Raw genomic sequence first — 25932 nt, 5'->3', positions numbered from 1 at the left:
TTTTGTCTGTATCCTCATACGAGGGATCCATATAATCAAAAGTTATACAGATTTTTAAAATCTGCCTTATTAACTGGCCTTTTGATGCTTCTGATTATAGTTCAAAGACTCCTTCATGTCTTCTCTTCCAATCTTCTGTTTCACTTAAGATCCTAAGCATGAAGAAGTGTGTTCTTTTCCCTTTTGATCTTTACCCACAGATACAAAACTCTTTCCTACTTTTTCTTCTTCTTTATTTGATGCTATTCTGTTGTATAACGAACACGGTACAATGTTTTCTTTTACTGAAAACAGGAAAATTCAGGCAATAGTATTTATTCATTTTTGATCATCTCATAAACTCTCCCATTCTTAGTCTTCGTCAAAGCTACATGGAACATCTTATCCTGTTTTCTCCCGTTTCTGTGAGAAAACAGGATAAGATGAGATGACAAACAAAAAATCATACACTCTTTGCCAGACAAGACAGAGAGAACCTATTTTTCTCATGTATTTCAAACTCAAAAAGACAGAATCAATAGAAAGATTAAGGCTGGAAAGGACTTCTGGAGGTCATCTAGTCTAAGGTTTTGCTCAAAACAAAGTTCAAAGCTAGATCAAGATGCTCAAGACCTTGTCCTCTTAAGTTTTGAAAATTAGATTTTTAACTCTGTCCAGCAAAATGATCTTCTATATGTTTTCACTTCATGACATAATTGGGCTTGAACATATGTTCTATGTATATCGGATGTTTCAGTTTCCTACAGTAGCCAGCAGTGACTGGGAGAGCACCTGAAATGTTTGGTTATCTAGTTGCCTAAAACCTGTTCTAATGACATAGATTTGTTATGAGGAAAGGCAGGGGGAGAAAGTCATGAGGCATCTAGCCTTGGTTTATGATGAACACTTATCTTATCAACCTACTGTTAATAAAGTCACTAAAGCCATAAAAAGCAAGTTTTAATTTTAACTTGGTTTACTGGCCTGCTTTAGCAATGGCTAAAGGTGATAGTTTGGAAAAATATTAATCAGAGTTAGCTATTTAAAGTCAGACCTATTTTTTTTTCAGCAGTTTCTGCAGGAAAGTTCATCATCAGCCATCAACCATGAAGGTTCTTAACTACCTCCTGGCCTACCGAAGGTTCCTGCTCATTGTCCTCACCCCACTGCTTTTACTTCCACTCCCACTCATCATCAAAACCAAAGTAAGTGACCTGCTGTGACAGGTAATTATTTTGCAGCTGTATGTCAAGCTTGAGATTCCCAGATCTTTTCAAAATTACTTCATTATGTTTGCACTGTGGATTTTTGTTTGTTTGTTTGGTCAACTCAGAGTATTTTCATAGAAATGTATAGAAGACAACAGCTGTAACATAAGAAAGATTCTGTGCTGGTTGCATGAAGTTCTGAATTATATATATTTTTTCTTGTTTAGTAAATGTTTTTCTCATTTAACATCACCCATACCACCTTGAAAATCCTGTCCTTACCATTACATTTTGGCTACTTTTAATCAGCTCTGTGTGTTTGACAGTGGAGTTGAACCGACAGATGAAATTACTTTTTTATTTGATGATAGATTTTGTTAAGTTCATCATATACTGTGTTGTCTGACAGCAAATGACTGGAATGAATGTTCTGAGAAATTCCCTCTGGTTCCTAAATATAGCATAGGTTATGGCAGAATACCTTAGTTTTATTTCACTTGAAATAAATTCTGCTGGCATTCAGTAACCCTTGTGACAACTCCAGGCTGATGGAACAGCTATCTTATTATATTAGTGCTTCCATTTGGCACAGTCTGATATCAACAGAATGAAATAGAATTCTCCTGTGATGCGTTATCACACATGCATTATACATAACATGTATAATGAAAATACATTAAAGTCCAGTTCAGAAGTCCTTGCATCATATATAGATAGCTGATACATAGCAACAGGCTTCACACTGTCTCACTTCACAGTTTCACTATTCCTCTCTGAGCATTAAGAATCTGCAAAGTTCTTAATCTGGTAGTACTTAAGTGAGATAAATATTTGTTAGGTGATAAGTGAATCGTCATTCTTAAGTAGTTTCATATATATATCACAAGCTTTCCCAAAAATGAATGCTAGACATAGCTGACTGACTTGGATTTAATCTTGATTTCAGTAAGAGGTTCTCAGCCCCGTTTCATTCAGTTCCTCTTCTACTGCAAACAGTCTCTGTTGCTGCTAAGTAGTTTCATGTCCTAAACATTGACATTAAAAGATCTAAACCAGTTTCTTCAAGAGCAGAAATATAAATCAAAACTATAAAAAATGGGCTTCTAGGATTCTAGAAAAAACTAGGTTCACTTAATCTCTTTATATTTGGCTGCATCCTCAGTTGTTTCCATGTTGTTTACTCTTCCTCCCTCAGCCTAGTCTTTTCTCATTTGTTCTTTATCAGCAAAGAGATGGCTGCATTTTACTGGCAGCACTGAAATAAATCCTGTTTTCCAGAATTCTGAATGAAAGTCACTCGCTAAAATTACAAATCTTAAGAACAGTAACTGTGTTTCTTGTCAGGCTTGTTTTTCATATTATATGTTATTCTCACCTTATTGATACTGGTGACAAAATTTAATTGATTACAGAAGAGCCAAAATTTGACTTATTATTGACTGCAAACACTCCAAGAGGTTTAAAAGTTGCATTCTGTGTGCTTGTAGCTGCAGAATGTTTGTAATGGTTGCTTGTATCAGAAATAGTGCATGTAGCCAGCAGGAGCAGGAAGGATTATCATCCCCCTGTACTCTGCTCTGGTGAGGCTGCACCTCAAATATTGTGTTCAACTTTAGGTCCCTCACTACAAGAAGGACATCGAGGCCCTGGAGCGTGCCCAGAGAAGGGCTACGAAGCTGGTGAAGGGCCTGGAACACAAGTCCTGTGAGGAGCGGCTGAGGGCACTGGGGTTGTTTACTCTGGGGAAGAGGAGGCTCAGGGGAGACCTTATTGCTCTCTACAACGGCCTTAAAGGAAGGTGTGGAGAGCTGGGGGTCGACCTCTTGCAGATAACTAGCAATAGGACTAGAGCGAATGGCCTCAGGTTGTGCCAGGGGAGGTTCTGGCTGAAAGTGAGAAGACATTTCTTCTCAGAAAGAGCAGTCAGGCATTGGAACGGGTTGCCCAGAGAGGTGGTGGTGTCACCGTTCCTGAGGGTGTTCAAGGAAAGGTTGGACCTGGCACATGGTCATGGTTTACCGTGTGATATTGGTGGTAGGGGGATGGTTGGACCAGATGATCTTGGAGGTCTTTTCCAACCTTAATGTTTTTATGACTCTATTATTTATGTTCATTCATGGTCTGAGAAAGCTCCAGAATGAGCTATAGGATTAATTGTGCTTGAAGGAAAAGCAATGTCTTTTTTTTATGTCCTTTCATAAGTGGTAGAATTTAAGTATATCAAAACATTCTTTAAACCTATTTACAGACTGCTTTGTACCTTAGCAAGATTATCAATAGAAGACAGTAAGTACCCTGAATCCAGGTCCCTTGACTCATACTAGTTCCAGGTGGAGGTAATCTCTCAGCTGACATAGCCGGACTTTTTGCAATTGTGACTTTTTTTTCCTTCTGTGTGATCCACTCCTGTTTTCATTGGTGTTATTTGTATTCTAGGAAGCAGAATGTGCATACACACTGTTTGTAGTTGCCATCTTTTGGCTCACAGAACCTTTGCCGCTGGCTGTTTCAGCTTTGCTTCCTGCATTTATGTTCCCACTGTTTGGTATAATGGAATCCAAGGAGGTAATTTTTTCCTTTTTCCCTATCATACTATAGATTTCAATAACAAAATCTGCAAAGAAAGAACCGGATGGGTTAAATCCATGGATTTGCTGAGTGCCAGTCACAGTAGGCCTATCTCAAGCTCACGTGATTTGTATGTGATTTGTCCTCAGGACTGGTCCATATTTCTTTTATTTATTTATTTATTTATTTATTTATTTATTTATTTATTTATTTTCCTAGGCTGTGATTCAATGCTTAGATGCCAGTCAATGGGAAAATGCTAGGTAGATTTAAGATATCCTTAATGTTACGGAAGCAGTATGGTACATGTACAGTAAAGACCCTGTGTGCAAAATCTATCTGCACATCAGAGACGACACCACAGATGATATTTTATATCTCCATGTTTAAAGTTGTTCTTTTCTCTGTTCAATGGGTGGCTATGTTAATAAAAAGCAGCATTTCATTGGTTATTTAGATTTTATGTGAGACATGACTGATGATCTTAGGTTGTTTATACCACAAGCCTTATTTTTCTTTGAGTTTTAACACTGTGTTCTTTGGCACATTGTTATTTGGTTTAAATGAAATTAAGAGCTTTAATGAAATTTTACATGAAACCTTTAATGAAAGTTTAAACCAAAAATCTTTCTCCACATGCATTTCAATACATATCTGTATTGAACTGCTAGTATCAAGTACTAATAAAAAAGAAAACAACTAATTAACATAACTTCTTTGTTTGTTTTTTATTTCAGGTGGCATCTGCTTATTTTAAAGACTTTCATCTGTTGCTGATGGGAGTAATTTGTTTGGCAACATCGATAGAAAAATGGAATTTCCACAAAAGAGTGGCTTTGAGAATGGTGATGTTAGTGGGTGTCAACCCCGCATGGTACGTGCTAAACAATGTCTTGGAGGACAATAATACTTGTGGAAAGCTTCGAATTCCAGAAATAATTGCCTACTGCTTATTCTGCAGTAGAAATCCACCTTTTCTTTTCTACTGAAACAAAGTAGATATTTGAAATGATATGATTGATTTGTAGGTGACACTTTATTATTTTGCTGAAATACTAATTATAACACTGAAAGTTCCCTACAGTGATTCTGCTCATAATAAGGAACCTTCTAAGCAGCAACAAAAACATCAAAAATACCAAACAACTTATGAATCTGTGAATAATGTAAGGGTCCTAATAATGTTTAGCACTTTACATACCTGATGCCTACAACCAAAAATCTGTGCTATACTTTATATTTATCTGTAGTTCAGTACTGTTTGCAAAATTCTGGAAACTTCACAAATACAGAAAAGGAGTTGAGATACACAAGAGGGAAAATAAAGTCATAAAAGTTGTGTTGGCAAAGGAAAAACACATGAAGCACAGTGCCTCTATTTATGTTTTTTTCTTTGTCAACTTGTGAAGAAAATATCAAAGGAATAGGAACTTCCCCAGCTGGATGAGGTGATGAGAGAAATGAAATCTTGCACTCTTTACTGACTTGCTATCAACATATATCTTATGAAGTGAAAACTTTTCTTTGCTTGCAAGGAAAGCTTCTAGGAGTGCTTTAGGCCCCCAGATTCATCTGTCAGCACACCAGTGAGGCTGCAGATAAGATCTGTAAAGTGAATCTGGCTTCCCAGAATATACAATGTTTATGACTCCTTGTCAGAAAACAGAAAGTGATGGGAAGTAAAAAGTCAGAAAAGTAGAAAGCTAGGTCTAAAACATAAGATACCTCCTGAATGATCTAACTAATAACACTTCTTGGAAATACTGGAATATTTCTATTCCTTGGTAGTTTGTCTGTCCTAAATTTACTATCACACGTACTTTGATTTTTCCCACATCTTCAGACAGCTGGTAGCTTTCTTTTTTTTTTTTTTTTCTTTTTCTCTCTTTCTCTCTTTCTTTTTCTCTCTCTCTTTCTTTCTCTTTCTTCTCTTTCTTCTCTTTCTCTTTGACAAAATACTCCTTATATTCTTTTTCTACGGTATGCAGTTATCTTTTGGATGAAATCTTGAAAGGGAGAATACAAGTCAATGGTGTGATCCACTAACCGAAAACTGCTGAGGAACATGCTGTGGATGCAGGAACCTGCATCCAGCTGCTGAAGATACCCGGAGCAGTTCCACAGACAGCTATGTAACCCTGAGGAAGCAGAATCCCTCCTATCTCAGCTCTATCACACTTCCTAATTATGGTAACAAGATGATAAGTTTATGATAAGATGATCTGTGAAGGAGAGGATCCTCCTGCCTCTCAGCATCTACTGCTCATAAGCTATGTGCCCCTGCAAAGTGATGCACACTGTTCTTTCTGCATAACCCCCCTCCTCCACGAGCAAGAGTCCCCAGACAGCTTTTGCACACTGGAGCCACATCCAGCCCAAGGCAGAGCTATCACTGTAGGAGTTTCCTGCAGTAGAGGGCATTGAGAATGCAGTAGTGGGTGGGGTGTAGGACAGCAGGAGTACTTATCCTGACCAGTGTTTTCTGCACAAATGTTTCTCCTGAAAACACGATTCTTCCCCAACTTCCATCTGAGGACCTGATCAAGAACTGAGTAAAGTTAATGGGATTTATAATAGTGCTGACAATTTGTGTTGAATCAGGTCTGCCACTTGCAGTTCTAAAGATCATTTCATTGTTATGCAATTAAAAGTACACAGAGGAAAGACAGAGTATCAAGGTATTGAACTTTTTGTACCCATATTGAGAAAAAAAAAAAAGAAGCAAGTTTGAAATGTTTTTGCCATTAGCTGAAATGAAAGGCTATGAGAGGCATTTTGGATGCTATTTTTATGTCATAATACATTGCTTACATTATTTTTATATTAAATCTCATTTTCATGTGTTGAGTAATCCATAGAGCTTTTACAAAGCTTTTGATCTAGGCCAGGCAAAGAGCTTTTCAGATTGCACAAGTGACTTTTCATAAACTGCTGTACCACCACAGTCCCTTCACTCATGTTTACTGCCTTGCTATGGTGATGCATGGCAGGTGTCCAGTGACACTGCCAACACCTTGGGACAAGAAGCCAAGAGAACTAGTCTCATTTACAACTCCAAGAGATGCATTAAATATGACAGTGTAGTCTGTATGTTAAATTTAACCTGATTTCACAAGATGTGATGTAGAATATTTGCTTTTTTTTTTTTTTTTAGTGCAAATCTGGAGCGACTCTAGTAGGGTAGATGCGGTTCCTATTTTGAAGCAAACTTAGCACAAGCTGCACTAAGACCAGACCAAGACTTATAATGACCTTCACTTTCCCATTTAATATGAAATATAGCCTTTATTGAAGCACTAATAATCCCTACACTTTGAGGTATAGGTTAAAAACTAAGTGCCACCTACTGAATTGCTAATACTTCTCCTTATAACACCCAGACTGATATCCAGAGGATTCACAGCCTAAGTGACTCACAGCCCAGAGTTTTGAGCTAGCTTGTACAATACAAGACTAATAGCATTAGTAGTATAGCCATTTTAAGTTTGATCTGAATTTGTGACATCCATGGCGCTCTTTCTTCAAAGATGGTTCATATACAGTATTATTCTGTAGATAAACATTATTTCTTTAATTTCCATTTATAAGTATATTTGACCCTTATAACTCTATTTCAGTGTGAAATTATCTTTGACCAAAATCATTCTAATTCATCAGCTTCCTCAGAGGTCAGTTACAAGCTGTAAATATTTACTGTTTCTTACATTCAAGCTTTCTGTTGAAAAAGCTTTCCATTTATATTAAACAGTCTGGTGATAGGAGGTGTTGTTGCAGCAGTAACAGATTCTTCTCTCCTGTTCCAGGCTTACACTGGGTTTCATGGTGAGCTGTAGTTTCTTGTCGATGTGGCTCAGCAACACCTCTGCGGCTGCCATGGTGATGCCGATTGTAGAGGCCGTAGCTCAGCAGATCACCACAGCTGATGCAGAAGCTGACATGCTGGAGATGTCCTACTCTAATGGCTCCACCAACCTGGCGCTGGAGCTTGACGGTAGGTGTATGGTACAGTTTTTGTTTGCCCACCCTCACTCTGCAGCACACCAAACACCACATAACATGAAGGGCTAGGCAAGTAGCAGCATCATTATGTGTTTTGTTGAGAGACATCTCTTTGATTACTGTGCATGAGGCCTCTCACATTCACAAAGATTAATTAAAATTGAACAGGTGCAGAATACAGCAGGAGAGGAGAAGACATGAGGCTGGCTTGTTCAGCGTAGTAAAATGAAGTCTGAAAAAAAATATAACTACAGGCTATAAATACACGGGAGGTTAAATGTTAGCAAGAGAAGAGAGCTCTTTAAGCTCTAGGGTAGCGTTGGAAGAACAAATGAATCTAAACTGGTTAAATACACAGATGAATTGTAAATTAGGAGAAGATTTCTCATCATTATGAGATTGAGACCCTGGGGTAATATGAGTTGTGGAGGATTAGGGCACAACTTAGCTGTTTTGCACTTGTAAATGTGTTCATGGGATGATACAGAGCAGTTGCAAGGAATGGGACATGCTGATAGAGACATTCCAGATTTGTACCCCTAAACATTTATTTGTCTTTCTGTCAATGTCTTACAGAAAATGTAGGAGAATGTGAAAACAGTGACTGGACAGAGAAAGGCAAACAAGTTAATGGGTAATAGTTATTCATTTTCTAAATTTTCTCTTAAGAATTCATCTAAGTAGAACATCTGTTTATTGCAATTAATACTTTTGTTTTTGCAGATATGACACCGATATGAGTAGTACCGTGTGCACAATTGAAAAGGAAAATGAAAAAGAAAAGGAACAGGTATGTAAGGTATCTTTTCTTATTCTGTTAATGTGCAATTTTGTTTTAACCCAAATCTCACTCCTATGTAACACTTAACATGGTGCTGCTAGCAATGAAGCTAGTTTTATGTGAATAAATATGTGTGGATTCGCATATACATACAGTTTGCTTATTTAGTTATCTTTTACTGGTTTTGTGCTTCCAAGGTGTTTTATATGATTAAACCAACCTCATCAGAGAATGATTCTATATATCAGGTGTATATGTATCAGTATATATAAAGGCAGTTCCTGTGTAAGGACTGAGGCAGTTCAGGCAAAGGACTTCAGGGTTTGACTCTCCCTTCTTTTCCTTTGCATGAATAATTGCACTGCCACTGCAAACCAAACCACACTTCATATGGCTGTATTACCAGAAAATTGTCTGACTGTTCTGGGACATCCTTGAATCCTATTTTTGTGCTTGATGATGAGCCCTTCTTATATGTTAATCAGTCTATATTCTTACTAAGCAGAACCTACCACCTGCTGAAACAGGGAGAAAAAGCAGAGAGGACAAATACAGTGGGATTTTCAAAGTGATGTGCTTATGTATTGCTTATTCTGCTACCATTGGAGGGTTGACAACAATCACAGGAACATCGACTAATTTGATTTTTGCTGAGCACTTCAATACGTAAGAGACTATATTAAATTATTTGTATTCTTCTTAATCCAGAATTTTAACTGTTCTTCCTTGAGCTCTCAAATGGCTCCCCTAAAATGCATTAGAAACCTTACCCTTTGATTTGATCATACTTGATTCTATTGCTTTCTTTTCATTATTTTTTTTTGTTAAAGGGTTAAAATGAAATTGCATGGTTGTATTTGACTTACATGGATGATCGTCTGTAAGTGATCATCCAATACATACAAAAAGATGACCATTCTTTGGTTGAGGAGTATTCTTTGAGTATTTGCATGGAAAAGGTTGGGCTTGTGTGAAGAGAAAAACAATACTAAGTTCAGGTCCACTTAGCAAGAAGAATCAGGAGACTTCCAGGAAGTTATGCTTAGTGCATTGCTGAAATGAGAAATTTAGATCTGTTAATCAATGAGAAAGCAAATCATTTCAAGCCAATCTGAAACTTTATTTTCAATGGAACACTTTGGTTTGAGGTTACTAATTTTTTTTTTAATATTCCTTTTCTAATTAAAAGTACTTCAAAATTAAAATTGGCAGGTGTTGTTCCAGACCTTTTGAAAAACCAATAGTTCTTGTTTAACTTTTTTTTTTTTTTCCTTCTGCAAATTACTTGTTGCCAGAAATATTCCTACTCTAATTTTAACACAGGAAAAAATAAAACACAATCCTGTTATTACCCTCTGCCCGATATTCTATGTTGTAGACAGCAAAACAGTGAAACCTGTATTCTGTGAATGGATGAAATTCACTGTAAAACAGTCTGTGCTACAAGAAGGTCTGGTGCAGATAGGAACAATGGAACCAGTATGGACATTATGAGAGATTGCCTGTTACTGGGGCCAAACAAACAGGGCAGATTGTGGCTTTGTAAGTCCTTCAGACTTCTAAACATGTAAGTTTAAACTTATAAGCTATAAACTTATAACTTTTAAACATACAAGCATTTCTGGTTCAAGCAGGCTCCATACTCACAAGCCTAGGAGAATCCAAGATTGATTACTAGGGATAAGAACTGTTCTTGTTCGTTTCCCCTGAAGTTTTAGCAAACCTGAAGAAAACTGGCTCACAGCTGGTTTTTCAGTTTGTCTTAGCTGTTAACAATCTCTTCAAGAATGCATAAGCAGATTGCTGTTCTCTCCCTGGGTCTTCATCCTCTGCTAGGAGCATGAGGTGTACATGGAGCACTATGTGTATAATCCAGTTTTATACCCCACCAGGTTTTTGTTTAATCTTTACACAACCACTGAGCCTAATCCTTAACTTAAGCTGTATCTACCACCTAACTGTGCAAATATTTTTTCTGTTTAACTGTCTTGCACCCCTCTCCTAAGAGGCCTCATTTGTATTTATGTCCTGTCTGAAGGAGGAATTGACCCATTAGCATGACTTGGACACATTTGCAGCCTACCTTTATGCATTATAAGCATCACAAGGATGATAAATCATAAGCATCATAACGAGCATCATAAGGAGGACAATTCAGCAAGAGAGCTGTATACACCAAGAATATTCTTGGGTTTCCATCTAAGTGACAAAACACTGAAGAATTCTGTATTCTTCATAACTTACCAATTTTAGTATTAAATAAACTACAATCAGTGTTTATTGTTCTCCCCCTTCCCTCCTTTTCATTTGTAATATGAAAAAGGTGAAGAGGAAGATCGTATATCTGTGTTAGTGTTGGAGTCTGTGCCTTGCTGGGAATCCTCAGCCTGCTGTTGATTTAGGACACGCAATTAAGCCCTGTTCCACAAAGCAGAAGCAAGCACTGGCAGCAACGATGCTAAGCATCCCTGCCAGTGAGACCAACTTCCCCCAGGGCTGCTTTTCAAGACAGAATTGCTACTAATCCTCCCAGGGTCACTCTATTCATTCTTTAATTGTGCACAAAGAGACACTCCAAGACAGTGTCTAGAATATATCCAACTGAAAAGAAAAAATATAAATATTGGCTCTGATACCAAGAAGCTGATTAGACAGCTGGTAGGCTAAGCATTACTCTGCGCACCACTTCCCATGAGACACCCAGAAGCCTTTACTTGCCAGGGGGCATCAGTGAGGATGAGATAAGTTGGTCCTCAATGCTCCCTGACCAGATCCTTAGCGGTGCTGGGTCCCTTTCTTCTGACTCTGTTTTTGCTGATTTTTAGTATCGTATCCCTTTCTGTATTGGTATGTTTCCAGTTGAATCATTCAGGCTGCTACAGTCTGCCAAGTATCATATCTGCAGTTTTACCTCTCTTATCTTACGTACCTGTGCTGTACAGACTTTCTCACAGCTCTTTCACATGACCAAGCAGTTTCTCCTGAGCTGCAATCCAAGGTTTGCAGCTGGGCTGTATCAGTGGCGCCACGGATCCTAGGAGCCCAGGCGGCTGCACCCAGGGGAAAGCTATGGGGAGGCTACAGAGGGAAGCCTGTCATACACAGCATTGCCAAGCAGAGAACTGAGCTCTTCTTTGCTTGAGGAAGAGTAAATCCTGTAAGGAAACCTTTGATTCAGTCAAAGGCTCACTGCCAAGCAGAGAACTGAGCTCTCCTATGCTTGAGGAAGAGTAAATCCTGTAAGGAAACCTTTAATTCAGTCAGGCTCACTGACAGTTTCCTCAATTTCCCCAATGCCTTTCTGATAACTGAGTTTGACCTTCCAACATGAAGAATCAAACTTTGCCAACATCGTATTATTTTCAACCTCAGTAATTTTATAAAAGTCATGAAAAGAATAATCAATCTTGTCTGGATTCGTTCTATGAAACAAGTTTGTTGGCATTTGTACTGTTTCCCTGGAAAAACTGCACTGTTACTGACCATATCACTGCAATGTAGGAATTATTAAAATCAATCACACTTCTTCATTTTCTGCAGAAAACAGATCTGGAAAACAACTAGTTCAGTGTGTCCTGTCCATCCTTGCCTCAGGCAAGACCTACAAGCTAACTATAGCAGATAACCCAGCCAGTGCTACTTAATAGATAACTTTTGTAACTATTTATATTTATTATCCAATCTACCTGAGGAATATTTGCTACTGAAATGAAGATTAGATAACTTTATTATTAAGATTACTATAAATGCTTAAATATATGTTCAGCACTGCACAAACTTACCATGAAACCTGACCAGCATAAATTAATATTTTATAATGGAGTTGACCCTTTAGTATAAAGTTTTCAAGAGCTTGTTTTCTTTTCAATAAGGAATTATCAAGCATATGTCAAAAATAAGATCATAATACTTAGCAAGTGATGAAATGCTAAGTCATTGCTGTGCTGATGTCATTTTTTCCTATATTGGAGTATGTACATTCAAAAATCAATGTGGCTAATCATGTAATAAAAGCTAAATAGCCATGTAATCTATAAATAGTATATAATAGCCATTTTCACTGTTTCATCACTATGTACAATTGCAATTTACAGCATCCATCTCAAGAAGTGGGTAGGCGTTGTAGTTTAATCCCAGCTGACACTTTAATTGCAATATATGTCAACATCATAATATATACAAGTTAATCCTAAAAATTGCACAACATGTGAGATAGCATTTATAATAAACATTTATTGTCTCAATGACCTATGAGACCATTGCATTTGTTTTTCTTCTAGCAAGGCATGAAATACAAAAGATTGCATAATAATTGGAAATAGTCATTGCAGTCTCCTTCTGGACATTGTGTTTTCCCTTCCATCTGATTTTGCATGAAGGAAGAAAGCTGTCCAAGAAAGCTAGAATTTTCACTTGTAGCAGTAGAAGCTCTCTCAGCAGAGCTGCAGAGGCTCAAAGATGGAAAGAAATCTGTTCATAAAGTAAATTGACAAACTAAAGGTAGGATTCATTATTCTTGCCTTTCTGGCATCTATCTCATTCAACAGTAAATTTTCTTCTTTCAGAAGACCCAAGCCCATTTCTCCGTATTTGAACTGCAGATGACAGAGAGAGCTGTGGTTGTCAGACCCATATCTGCAAATAGCAGATGAAGGAAGCCTCATAGAGACAATGTGACTTGTGAGACAATCCACCTGACAGATAAACATCCCCACCTGTTCTGGAAATTAGTAATAATAAATTTCTTTCTAATGAGCTTTGAATACCTTTTGGAACCTTTAATAATAAATGTCTCTACATTGTCTCCACTGTTGTCTTCTAAGTTCATTGGAGACTCAAGTATATTTGCTTGTGCTAGAAGTCTCCTTTCAGAGAGCAGCTTTTCTTTGATTCTGCTTCTTTGCAGTCCCAGTGGCCCTTAACACTGTGAGTGGCCCTTCCTTGCCTCCTGAACAGGTTAGATGCACCTAGATCAGTGGGAGATGCACAGATCTGTTGCTGACCCAATGCTCAAACAACTGTGGCACAGCTGCAGGGACAGTTCATGTGGTAGTCATGATGATCAGGAACAGCATGGGAGGGTGAAGAAAGAGGCCACCAGAGGCCACCTCATGCTGAAGGCAGCTGCCAACCAGAAGCACTCTCTTGGAAAAGAGGGCTTTCTGGCACTTCTCACAAGTCTTCATTCCTTTGCTAAGCTTAACTAAACAGTATTTTTTTTTGTTTTGTTTTAAACTTTCATCCAGACGTTATCCAGATTGCAAGTGCATCAACTTTGGATCTTGGTTTATCCTTTCTATCCCCATCACAGTCGTTATTCTGGTGCTCTCTTGGGTCTGGCTCCAGTGGCTTTTCCTTGGGTTTGAGTAAGTAAATGATGTAATCAATAAGAGTAAAGGTTGATAGTATAAAAGATGCTTTATACCAGGAGTAAATATTCCACCTAGGTTTAGCAGGCTTGTTAAAAAGATAATGCAGCAACAGCAATTTTACATCCTTGATTAGTAGAGCTGCATCTCTGGAAGAGACAAGAATTCTCTAAAATAAGGATCCCTGACTACTCAGCCTAGTATGAAAAGTCTATATCATAAATGATGATATCCCTTCCTTTAAAATATACACACAACATAATTAAGTATTGCATTATTATTAATTATTGCATAATTAAATATTGCATGTGCAAGACTAAAGAGTATGGAAATGATGTGCATTTTAGTCTAAGACCTGAAGATGTTAAAGACAGGCAGGATGTTGCTCTTTGCTGGAATCAGGGATTGACTTGAATACTTGAGCAATACCTGTGCTATAAACTGGTTGACTACATTTCTGAATGTAAAGTAAAAAAGTTCATTTTTTCCAATATTTATATGTGGTGGCAGGTTTTTCTTTCTTTTGGAGTTTGTGCTTTTAAGGTTTTGCAGAGAATAATATTTCTTTTTGGCTGACTCTTCAAAGCCTTGTTCTCCATGAATTCACTAACACCTGCAGAGATAACAATGGGGCCTGCTGTCTTCCGGTTACATGGTTACTTATGGTGCAAGAGATGAAAAGTGAGACTGCCTGCTCTTAAGCAGACTTACAATAAGCCCAGTCTTACCATTCTGTATCTGAACATTTATTCTTTCATTTTTTTCTTGATCGTTTTGATAGTGTTCTTTTTAATATTATCGAAGAATGAAAACCTAGCTTGTAGCAACTGTTCTGCTGATCAGTATGCAGGCTACTTATGCAATACAAACTTTTTCATTAAAATACAAAGTAAAGTTGTAATCATGTATGACTTTCATTAAACAGACAGATTATGCTTTTGATTGTTTCAATTAGTTCCCAAGATTAAAGCTTCATCTTCCCTGTGAGCAACATCTGAAATGTCCTAAACCCATTATAGGATAAAACAAATGAGCTAGTCAATAGCAGGACACATTTTATTGCTGCCTCTGTCAGTCTCCCACTGGACTTTGCCAATTAATTCCAATGTGCTCAGTTTAGTATGTGATAATTAAATGGGAGACACTGCATTGTAAAGTGAGAAATTTTTGTAAAATGCTATTGCTAACTGGAAGGGGTGGACTTTTTTTTCTTCTGCATACACTGTTAATCCATCTTCCAATATTGCTGATTTGCCTTCCAGTTTTAAAAGCATGTTCAAGTGTGGCAAGAAAAAAACAGCTAGAGAAGAGGCCTCGGCAAAGGTGATTCAGGAAGAATACAAAAAGCTTGGACCAATGAGGTATGTCAGACTATGAACATGAACCTGCAAACAAGAACAAGTAAATCCAAGTGTAAATTCAAGAAAATGTATAACCCATTGTGTTTCTGCTATAGCTACCCAGAAATTGTTACGCTTATCCTATTCATTTTAATGACCCTGCTGTGGTTTACCAGAGAACCTGGCTTCATCCCAGGATGGTCTTCACTATTCCCAAAGTAAGTAATCTTTTTGAAACACCAGTGAGATTCACTGCACCATGTTTTAACTGCATACATTCTTTACTTCACAATAAAAATATAAAAGAAAAAATGGAAAAATGATAGAAAAAAATGCATTTAATAATTTGGAAAGATGCCATGATGACATTTTTAAAAACTTCTGTAGTATATAGAGAATAGGTACAACTGTGGCAGTTCCATAGAGGTATGTGCTGCAATATCTGAAATGTCCTAAACCCATTGCAGGATTAAACAAAGTACCTTCTAAAAAGGATTACGCCTATCTTTTAGACTTGATCTGGTGATGGAGAAGGCATAGTGATTGGTGTTACTCTTTCCTATTTCCTTGCCAAATCTGCAGTTGCAAGAACAAGATCTTTGGTTAGGATTTTTTGATCTGCTGCCATTAGTGACAGCCCAACTTCTATGCAAATAGGCCAACATCCTCTGCTTTGATAGCTTTATTGACATAAATTACTATCTGTTCATACAGAACTCTCACAAAGTCACAGTTAAACAAACCATCAAAAAGGAGGAACTAATCCGGAACTGCTACACTTTTTTGTCCTTTTGCTTCAGCTTGCTTCTGCAGTCCCTTCCCCAGGATCACCTAGATGTGTTTTCACTAAGAAATTGCTTGGTCTTCCAAGAATCTATAATACAGTGATGCCTGTAATAGCTCCTGTTCTCTTGCTGTAATTACTGTAATTTTGGCATTGTTCTGTGATAAAGGTCTGAATTTTGCTCTAGAGTACTGGGAAGTAGTTGGACGACTGGGAGGAGGGACAGGGAGGAGCAGGACTTTGTGCTGTTTAGGCCCTTGTAGATTTAACGTTTATCACTATCTGAGTCAAAGGCCAGAATTAGACTCAGATGGTAACTTTCCATTTTGTGTTTCTGTTTCCATGAATGACATGTGCACACACATCCATCATCCCTCCTCTCTTGAAATATGCTCACACCATTCAGGCAGTCTATCAAACACACACACACACATGCAAACACACAGCAATGCTCTGCTAGTACATCTGGAAAGGGATTTGCAAAGAATAATTGTAGTGTTTTGAAGATTTAAGGTGAGGAGTTTTTGTTTGTTTGTTTGGTTGTTTTTTTTTTTGTCGTTTGTTTGGTTGTTTTTTTTTTTTTTTTTTTGTTGTTGTTTTTTTTTTGTAGAAATAGCATTAAGTGCATAAAAACTAAGATTGTTTTAAAATGATTTACTTTTTTGTTACCCAAAAAATTGCCAAGGAACATTTTTTTCCCTCATAACAACAACAAAAGACCTGATGATCATTGTCTCATATGAACCACGGTAATCTTAAAGGGTTTTGGAGTGTTGACCTAATCAAGCAATCAGCCAGCTAAGCAATCAGGCTGGCTTTGCCTCCCTTTCTGCCTGATATTAACATTCAGTGCTCATTGAGCTCCATTTAATGAGATACATCTGATACTGAAAAACAGACCTGGTAAACAACCTTTCAGATTTGGGACTTATTACTCAAATGAATTATTTTAGTCCAGAGATCTACATTTTCTTATTTGAAGCTGTCTGTTTACTGTTGTCTGAGGATTTTGTTCACTGACAGGGAAAAGCAGAATATTCTCATACCAAGCGTGGTTATAGGTTCTGTGTGGGGATGTTATTTTGTGGATGCCCTGAAATGTTTTCCTTGGAAAGGAATGCAAGCATGCGTCATGTCACATCAAGATGAATCACGTTATAATTTCTGTGAGGTAACCTGAAGAGAAAAAAAGCCTGTGTTAATCTCTAACTTTTGTTAGAAAAGGGGAAAGAAAGCATGTATTACTCTTCAGACATTTCCTATTTCTAGAAAGCTTTAATTTATCCATCATTTGCACTAATAGGCATCAAACCAGGAATTTAAAATTTTACTTTCACAAGCAACAGAAAACTTCCCAGTCAAGATGAGTGGGGTAAGAAGCCAGCACAGGTACAGCTAGGAGTAGTAGTTAACCACCATCTTTAAAGAAAACTAAGGAAAAAACAGGCAAAAGGCATCTATCAATGCATTGCGCTTAATCCTGTCATGCCCAAGGGACTTCTACAGTGGCTTACATCTCTCATGCATGTGTTCACTACTGCCTTTGCACACACAACTGTTCAGTGTTTTGCATTGTGATATAGAGTGACAGGCATGTGCACAACTTCCTTAAGTATATGTTAAAGAAAGCAAATGTATGGAAATATTTTCTGCCCTTACATTTATGATAGTACTTATTTTCTACAGGATTTTATCCCAGTCTTGAGTCAGCCTGAGGGAAGTTCTGTCACCTGCACAGATGAGCTTTGACCTTACTATAAAACAGTCCATGAAACTAGAGGAGCAAAGCTGCAATGTCAGAGCTAAAGTAACTTTGAGTACCCCCTGGGCCACTAAGTAGGAACTTTTAAGTTGGTTTGACAACAGTCCCAGGGTCTTAAACTAGACAGGACCACCCCCTCATTTCTTATAACATGCTAAAGATCAGAAGCTGCTACATGTTTCTGTGTGTCAAGCCTGGTAGAGATTTATTTTATTAGAATATTTCCCAGAAAGCAACCAGGCTTGATATCAGGGTGGAAAAATATAGATTCCTCATATTTTGGCATTTACCACTTTCTTCGATAGTTTATTCTGGTAGATACTCATCTCTGTTGCCAAAATAAACAAGACAAATTTACACCTTGTTTGCTGTTTGCATATAGCTTCCAGCCATCTGTTTTTGTCTTTCCCTGCTAGATTACTTTTTTTTTTTTTTTGGTGATAAGTGCTTTAAGGATATACTTACCTGGTTTAATTATATCACATTACAAGCTTCTTTTTGACAAACCAAATGGAATGAGTCAAGTTTTCCTTTAAGAAACAAATTCTTATCACTCTCACAATCCAAGTTCATGTTTCCAGCCCCTCGTGTGCATCTTCACAAGTTACTGAATACTCTTTTAAAATATAGACACCGATTTCTTTGCAGATTTCTCCAGCAGAAAGATTGGTATTCAGTGATGATATCCTCCCCACTTTTTGAAATGTCAGGCAATTCTTACCCACATTTGTGCTGTATCAGTATTGAGTAGAGCTCATTTTTAAGAATCATTAATAGCCATACTAAATCAAATGCCTTTCAAACACACTTTACATTTGTAAGTTCATTTTTCTCAAGGAAATTTTGTAAGTCTAGCAAAGACTAATCCATTGCTGTGGCGCCCTGAGCCCCTGTTACCTCCCTCTGGAGGCAGATAGCAGAATGGTTTAATCAATGTTTATAGCACTACAGAGGGAAGGGCAGGGTGAAAATGCCTGTTTCCTCTCCATCTGTTGACAGCAAAGGATCACACATCGTTTCTTACTACAGCAGTCTCCACCTATGTCCTGGCTTGATTCCAGGTTATAGGGTATTAGCTTCAATTAGATGAATTTCAAGTTGGCCTTTGGCTAGCACTTTATGAACCTCATAAGAAACAGAAATTTCAACTCTGGGCTGCAGCTGATTAGAGCTGATGTATACAAGGTGGGTTTCCTTCACTCTTCCTCAAGTTTTTGTCTGAGTTTGTGTCGAGTTTGTGTCATCATATTTCTCCCCCCCTTTTTTTTTCCTCACAGTCCTTTTTTCTACAACGATATCAGTTGGAGTTATTGTGAATTTTCCTTGATTAATGGATTTTTTACTTTCTTAAATAACAATCAGATTTCCAGTGTTACAAGCAAGTCAATATTGTATATGCAATTGCATTACAGATTGGATAAGTAGATTTTGAAAATTATTAATCTCAAAATTCACCAATTATTGAATAGCTACTGTCTGGAAAGGTCTCAAGTGTGTCTCCATAATAGTATGACTAATGGTAGGCTATTGTGTGTGTGTGTCTCCCAAGCAAGTTTTCTGAAAATAGCGTTTGGCACAAGGAATACTGTGTTCTCTGTTTTTTGTTTTTGTTAGCAAAATAATTGCACTTTCCTAGTTGAACAAGAGGTTATGCAAAGTCCTGCACCTGGGGAGAAATGACTCCAGACACTACTGCATGCTAAGGGTTGCATAGTTGGAAAGTAGTGTGGTAGAAAAGGATCTGGAGGTTCTGGTGGACACCAAATTGAACATGAGTCAGCACTGTGCTCTTGCAGCAAAGGACAGTGCAGCAAAGGACAGTGGTCAACAGGTCCAGGGAGATGATCCTTGTCCTGTACTGGTGAGGCCATACCTGACCTGAAGAATTGTGTCCAGTTCTGGGCTCCCCAGTACAAGGCAAACACAGAGCTACTGGAGATAGTCCAGCAAAGGGCCACAAAGATGAAGGGATTGGAACACCTTTCCTATGAGGAAAGGCTGAGAGAGCTGGGACTGTTTAACCTAGAGAAAAGAAGGCTCATGGGGGATCTTATCAATGTATATAACATTATATAACCCACATATATATATATATATATAGTACTATATAAATATCATTTGTAAAATCTGTGGTTCTGTGATTCTGTATTTATTTTATATATACATATATAAAGTCTTAAAAGAGTGCAGGATAGGATGCTAGAGGAAGGGATTTTCTGATTTTTAACCCCAGTGCACCTGGACCTAGGCTAAAGTTGATATATGGGCAGAACCCTCTGCCTTAACAAACCATTACAAGTTTGTTTTTTAAAAGCATGTTCTGTGCTGGCAGACAACAGAAAACAGGAGACAAAAATGTATTAGTGAGCCACTTCAACTCTTATGGCAGGTTCATTTTGTGACAGTTTTAGCTAAAACTATACTGGCTGTGATATCAGTGTGCTATGCATATTAAGGTTTTGTGAATCTCATCTAATGATGTTAAAGAAAAGGGATCTACCAGAGTATACATTTGTAACCTATAATTGGAGATGATTTTTCCCTTTTGGTGAAAAGCCTTGATTTAATATAAAACCTTAAGCCTGAGATCTGCTGAGAAGTTATGCATGCACCTACTGAAAATGCAGAGAATTACGTAGTATGAGGCTGAGAGGACTAATATATTGGTTCAGGAAAAAATAATAATTTACAGTAAATATTAAAACATTACTGAGCTTTAAAAACTGTTGGGTTTGACTTTCTTAGCAATTTTTTTTTTAATTCTATTGAATGACTGAGACTATTTTGACTGAAATAAGATCAGTTATCTAACAGAATCAGGTGGATGTGTTAAGTGTGTGTTAAAATTGCCTTGGCGGTCAGCTTTGCACTTTGCCTGGTCTTGTACTCTGTACTAGTTTGAAGGAAATTGGATCAGCTGAAAAAACACTGGTGCAAGGAATTCTCACGCACAGGAAATGTTCAAAGTAAACACGGCCGTTGTGTCTGTGACCACAGCGGTGACAGCCACAGGAGGATAATAAAGTTCTGCTGTCTTCCCTTAGCTACAAGAGCATCATCCTTTGTGGGTAGGCACAGTGCTCTTCAGGCCTGTTGGACTGGATCTATTACAGAGCATATTAAAATTATTAAATTTACCACTGAACTGTGAAAATGAGTTGTTTAAGCAGCAGCTATTCCTAAACATTCTCCTCCCCCAGCTTATTCCTGAATGACAAAGTAGTGCACGTTTACTCAGGACATGAACTGATGAATTTATAGGGCTTACATGTTCTATTTCTGCAGATGTGGTGGGCTGACACTGGCCAGCTGCCAGACTGATGGCCACCAGCTGCCATCTCAGTCCCCCTCCTCAATAGGGCAGCAGGAAAAAATATGATGGAAGAGCTCACGGGGAAAGATAAAGACAGGGACACCACATATCAATTACCATCATAGGTAGAACAGAATCAACTTGGGGAAAATTATTTTTATTTACTCTCTATTAAAACAGTTCAGACAGTGAGAAACAAAGGCAAATTAAAACAACACTCCTCCTTCCCTTCCCTTTCCTGAAGCTCAAAGTTACTTCTTCATCCTTGACTCTGTGCCCTCCCACCCTGAGTGGCACAGGGAGATGGGGAATGGGGGCTGTGGTCAGTCCGTCACAGCTCCTCTCTGCTGCTCCTTTCTCCTCACACTTTTCCACTGCTCCACCATGGTTTCTTCCACATGTCTGCAGGGGGATCTCTGCTGCCATGCCTGCAGCACCTCCTTCTCCTTCTCTAACTGTGGTGGTCACAAGGCTCTTTTCCTCATTTATTTTCTTCACTTGTCACCTCCTATGTGTCATTTTTTATTCTTTCTTAAATACGTTTTCCCAAATATGCCACCGTTTTGGCTGCTGGGCCCAGCCATGTCATGTGTTGGGCCCATTGGAGTGTGCCTGGCTTGGGGCAGCCCCGACCTCTCCTTACAGGGAAGCCAGCACCTGGGCACAGGCACACAACATAGCAGACTGCTGTCCTGACTGTATATATGTACATGCTTTTCTCTTGTGTTATTCTTGTTAACTCAGGTACAAAGGCTATGCTACGGATTCAACAACTGCCCTGGTGATTGGCCTCCTGTTCTTTATTATTCCTGCAAAAACATTGTCTAGGACTTCAAATGGAGAAAGCAGTTAAGTATTGTTTGATCTGTGTTTTATTACAATACAGTATTGAAGGTTCGGCCGTAAACATAACACATTGCATTCAGTAGAGGAATGTCTTTAAATATTGATGTCACAACCTTAATACAAGATAATGCCTTGTGGGGGAATATAGCCTCCCTGGCACAGGTGATAGCATTCAGGCAGTGTGAGCTCTGTGAGCCAGTGCTGTACAGCAGCCTGCTGTCTGCAGCCCCCTGGCATCAGTGAAAAACACCTCTCCAGAGACTGCTACAGGCTTTGAATTGGGCTACACAGGGCAGAGATCAGAACCTAAATGAGCCTATAGAGTGTTACCTTGGCAATCTGTATGAACAGTAGAGTTTTGTTGATTAAGTTAGTCTTACTGATATCCCATAGCAGTCTTCCACACAGGGAAGGAGGGGAAAGGGGCCAATGCTCCGCTGGTGGAAACTTTTGTAGCTGTCGTCTTCAAGCTGTGATAGTTTCCAGCAGCCAAGGATCTGTCCCAGAAGTACAGGTTGTTTCTGTCAAAGACTTTATTCAGGTTATAATGATTAGATTTTGCCTTTGAATATTTTCAAAGTATTTCTTCAGAGAAATTATTTCAAGATGTTTTTCAAGATGTTTTTAAATGTTGGTGATTTTTTTTTTTCTTTAGCTGCTTATGGTTACACTCCACTGATTACTTGGAAGGAATTTCAGTCATGCATGCCGTGGGAAATAGCTATTCTTGTTGGTGGCGGGTTTGCATTGGCAGACGGCTGTGAGGTAATGCAATTTATAGAAGATCTGTGCAATTAGCATGACCCACATCAGACACAATTCAGACATGCAGAGGATTCAAGGTTATTCTCTTATTTTAGCAAATTGTTCTTGTAGCAATATTGAACAGGATAAATGTGAATATGCAAGATGTTTACAAAGTGGGGGTAAGAAAAAAAAAAGTTTTCCTTGACTTCAGAGGCTATGAACAAAGATGATTACTGTTAATTACTTGTTTTAATTTAAGCCCAATGTGGTAGGAATTGTGCAGAGGTTTCTGAGGTAATTCCTATGCAGAGTCCTGCTGGCTACTCCAGCAAATCAAACAGGTCTTGGCCCAAGATTTGTTTATGAAGCCTGATGTATGTGTATGACAAATTTTCTGAGTACATCTCCTCTAACCTTCTCAAAGGTGCAAATATAAATAAATGGAATATAGCTTGCATGGGTGCCTACAGGACAACAATAACTTAGAAAAATGTACTTAAAAACATGTGGTAGGAACATGGAATTATTTCAGATCTTTTTTTTTTTTTCTATTTTACACAAATACTTCATAATTAACAAATGAGTTAATTCCTGTTCAATACCATTTCATTATAGTTTTCTGTTCAGTGTTTTGTAAAACATAATCATGTTGTCATATTTCTTGTGCAGGTTTCAAAACTGTCTGACTGGGTAGCAAGTAAATTGACCCCCCTAGGATCACTACCCCTGTGGCTAATTATCCTGATATCATGCCTTATTGTCACTTCAGTAACAGAAGTTGCCAGCAATCCAGCCACCATTACAATATTTTTGCCTATATTATCTCCTTTGGTGAGTATCATAGGGGTTGCTTTTAACCAGATTGTGCTCTGTCATCCATGTAATAATATAGCTGCTCAAAGAAGCAGTTTTTTAAAAGTCTACATAAAGTGCTTCTTAACTTTTTTTTTTTTTTCTTTATTGCCATGTTCATTGGATAGCTGGTTGTCTTGTCTTTCTTACAAGAGATGCTGTATCAGTAAAATTAAGATAAACGTGCAATACTCAAAAATTGAAGCTGTTACTCCTATTTGAGTATAATGGAAACACTTGAAAGGACAACTCTCACAGTGTTTCTTCAGGACCAAATCTTCAAAAAAAAAAAAAAGGTTAACAGTGCACCATTCAAGCTGTCACCAAAAAGAAGAGAGGTCTAATAGATGTGCTTAGACGTACTTCTCATTTCTTCTCTCCTTTCCTCATTTTTTTTCCTTTTTTTTTTTTTTTTTTTTTTCCCTCATTATCTTTATCAAAACACCCAATTCTTCTTCAAAACTTACTATGGCTATCTTCTTGTCTTTGCTACTTGACCAATCTAGCCATACACTAATCTCCATTCCCTATCTCACAAGAAAACTCAGTCCTTACTACATTGAGTACCTCCTGCGCATTATACACAAATTCAACTTCATCATCTTTCTGGCAGTGTTTTGGTTTTAGTGCTTGTGCTGTGCCCACACTCTTTGCAAGAGTTTTTCATATTAGAGACTCAGCTACAATTAGAGAAAAATCAGGTGTGAATTTAGGGTTCATTAACTATCCTGTGCTAGAAATACCTGTTCTCCTCTGGAGCATTTTCAGATATAATCTTATAAAAGAGTTACCAGAAAAGGTTATTTTTCACTATTTAAGCTGGCAGTTTACAGTTTGCTTGTGTTAATATAGTAAGTTTGCATTTATGTATTTCATTTAGCAAATGCATCCCCTGACAGCTGTTCTTTTTTATTTTTCTTTCTGCAGGCTGAAGCCATTCACGTGAACCCACTCTTCATTTTGATACCTGCCACACTATGTACTTCTTTTGCATTCCTTCTTCCAGTAGCAAACCCAGCCAATGCCATTGTGTTTTCATATGGTCATTTAACTGTAATGGACATGGTGAGTTTTAAGCAACACTATCCAAAGGGTTCTGATAATCACTCTGCAACATTATTGTCTGATTTTTACCATTTTAAAAACTTTCTTCACAGGCTTGATATTAGTCTTTTTTTTCTTTTCTCCCTCCTTTAGGTGAAAGCTGGTTTGGGCATTAATATCATCGGAGTTGCTGTCGTTATGCTTGGAATTATGACATGGATAGTGCCTATATTCGATCTCTATACTTATCCAAGTTGGGCACCAATCATTTCTTCAAACAGCACAGGGTTGTAAAAAACAAACAAACAAACAACACACCACCACAAAACCTGGGGATTGGTTTGGATTGTTTTTGTTTCTTTTCTGTTCCACTGGCATGTGGTGAGTCACTTAAAATGCTTTTTGTCACTATAACAATAGGGATCCCCATTACTGTAAATACCTTATTCCACAGTCCAAGAGACTGATGATCTGTTCTGAGAGTCTAATCAGGAAGAATGTTAGACTTTCTAAATATCATCAAGTCAGATCAAGTTTCTAATATAGTTCAGCTAGTCTGAACATTTATATCTTCATGTTATGAAGGAAAAACTAAATGTACATAGCTATTGTCACTGGCAGTTTGCCCCCATGCTCAGGGTAGAGAAATAATGAGATTTAGATGTTATTATTTCAAGTGTCTATTCTTACTATGACCCCTGGTGACATTTGGGTTTTGTCCAAGAACATACTGTTTTTCTGTTTTCTAGATTCAAATGCTATTTGAAATGGTGTTGATCATAAACAAAAATCAGGTTGGGGAATTGTCTTGAACATATGGTTTACAGACCTGTCAAACGTGCAAAAAAGGGAGAAGAGCAGCATGGTCACTTAGACAGCACTTTATCTGTTAAGCACCTTGTAATCTGGAAGGAGAATATATACTTAAGCATATGTTTAAAATCTATCTCCTTCCAGGACCTCACTGAAACATGTCATAGTTGTATATGTTGTCTAGAATTTTCCTGTATAAAAATGAATTGATAGATCTGAGTTGATCAATATGAATGGAGACTAAATTCTCATCATGCTTCTCTGCCAAAAGTAGAGATATATCCTCCTGGTGAATGAAAGCACAAGACAGAGTGCTGAAGATGTAACGCTCAATTCATCAAACAAGACTGTAGTGCATCTTCATCAGGAGGTGCATGACCTCTACAGGACAGGTAGCAGTTTAAGGATTCTAGTGTACGAATTTTAGAAACAAAAAAGTGCAATGTAGTCAAAAGAAGCTTGCAGTTCAGAGATATCTTCAGCTACTGAAATTGTATATAACTGTTGTATGTTTTCACAGTAAGGAC

General features: G+C 37.9%; 1 protein-coding gene across 1 annotated transcript; it reads left to right on the top strand.

The window, feature by feature from the left end:
* Positions 1-1085: 1085 nt before the first annotated feature.
* On the top strand, positions 1086-24886 carry SLC13A1 (solute carrier family 13 member 1; the record flags this gene model as incomplete). The annotated part of the gene is made up of 15 exons (XM_084305821.1): positions 1086-1184; positions 3624-3752; positions 4493-4629; positions 7559-7746; positions 8331-8388; positions 8478-8544; positions 9038-9201; positions 13782-13901; positions 15167-15265; positions 15361-15462; positions 21848-21951; positions 22605-22714; positions 23366-23527; positions 24476-24613; positions 24746-24886. The coding sequence occupies 15 exons, from the start codon at positions 1086-1088 to the stop codon at positions 24884-24886; spliced, it is 1818 nt and encodes a 605-aa protein (XP_084161947.1).
* Positions 24887-25932: the final 1046 nt, after the last annotated feature.

Source organism: Netta rufina (assembly GCF_964035555.1).
Source record: "Netta rufina genome assembly, chromosome: 1".
NCBI classification, from domain to species: domain Eukaryota; kingdom Metazoa; phylum Chordata; class Aves; order Anseriformes; family Anatidae; genus Netta; species Netta rufina.
Note: the sequence above shows the minus strand (reverse complement) of the source record. Positions and strands in the feature narration are given on the sequence as shown.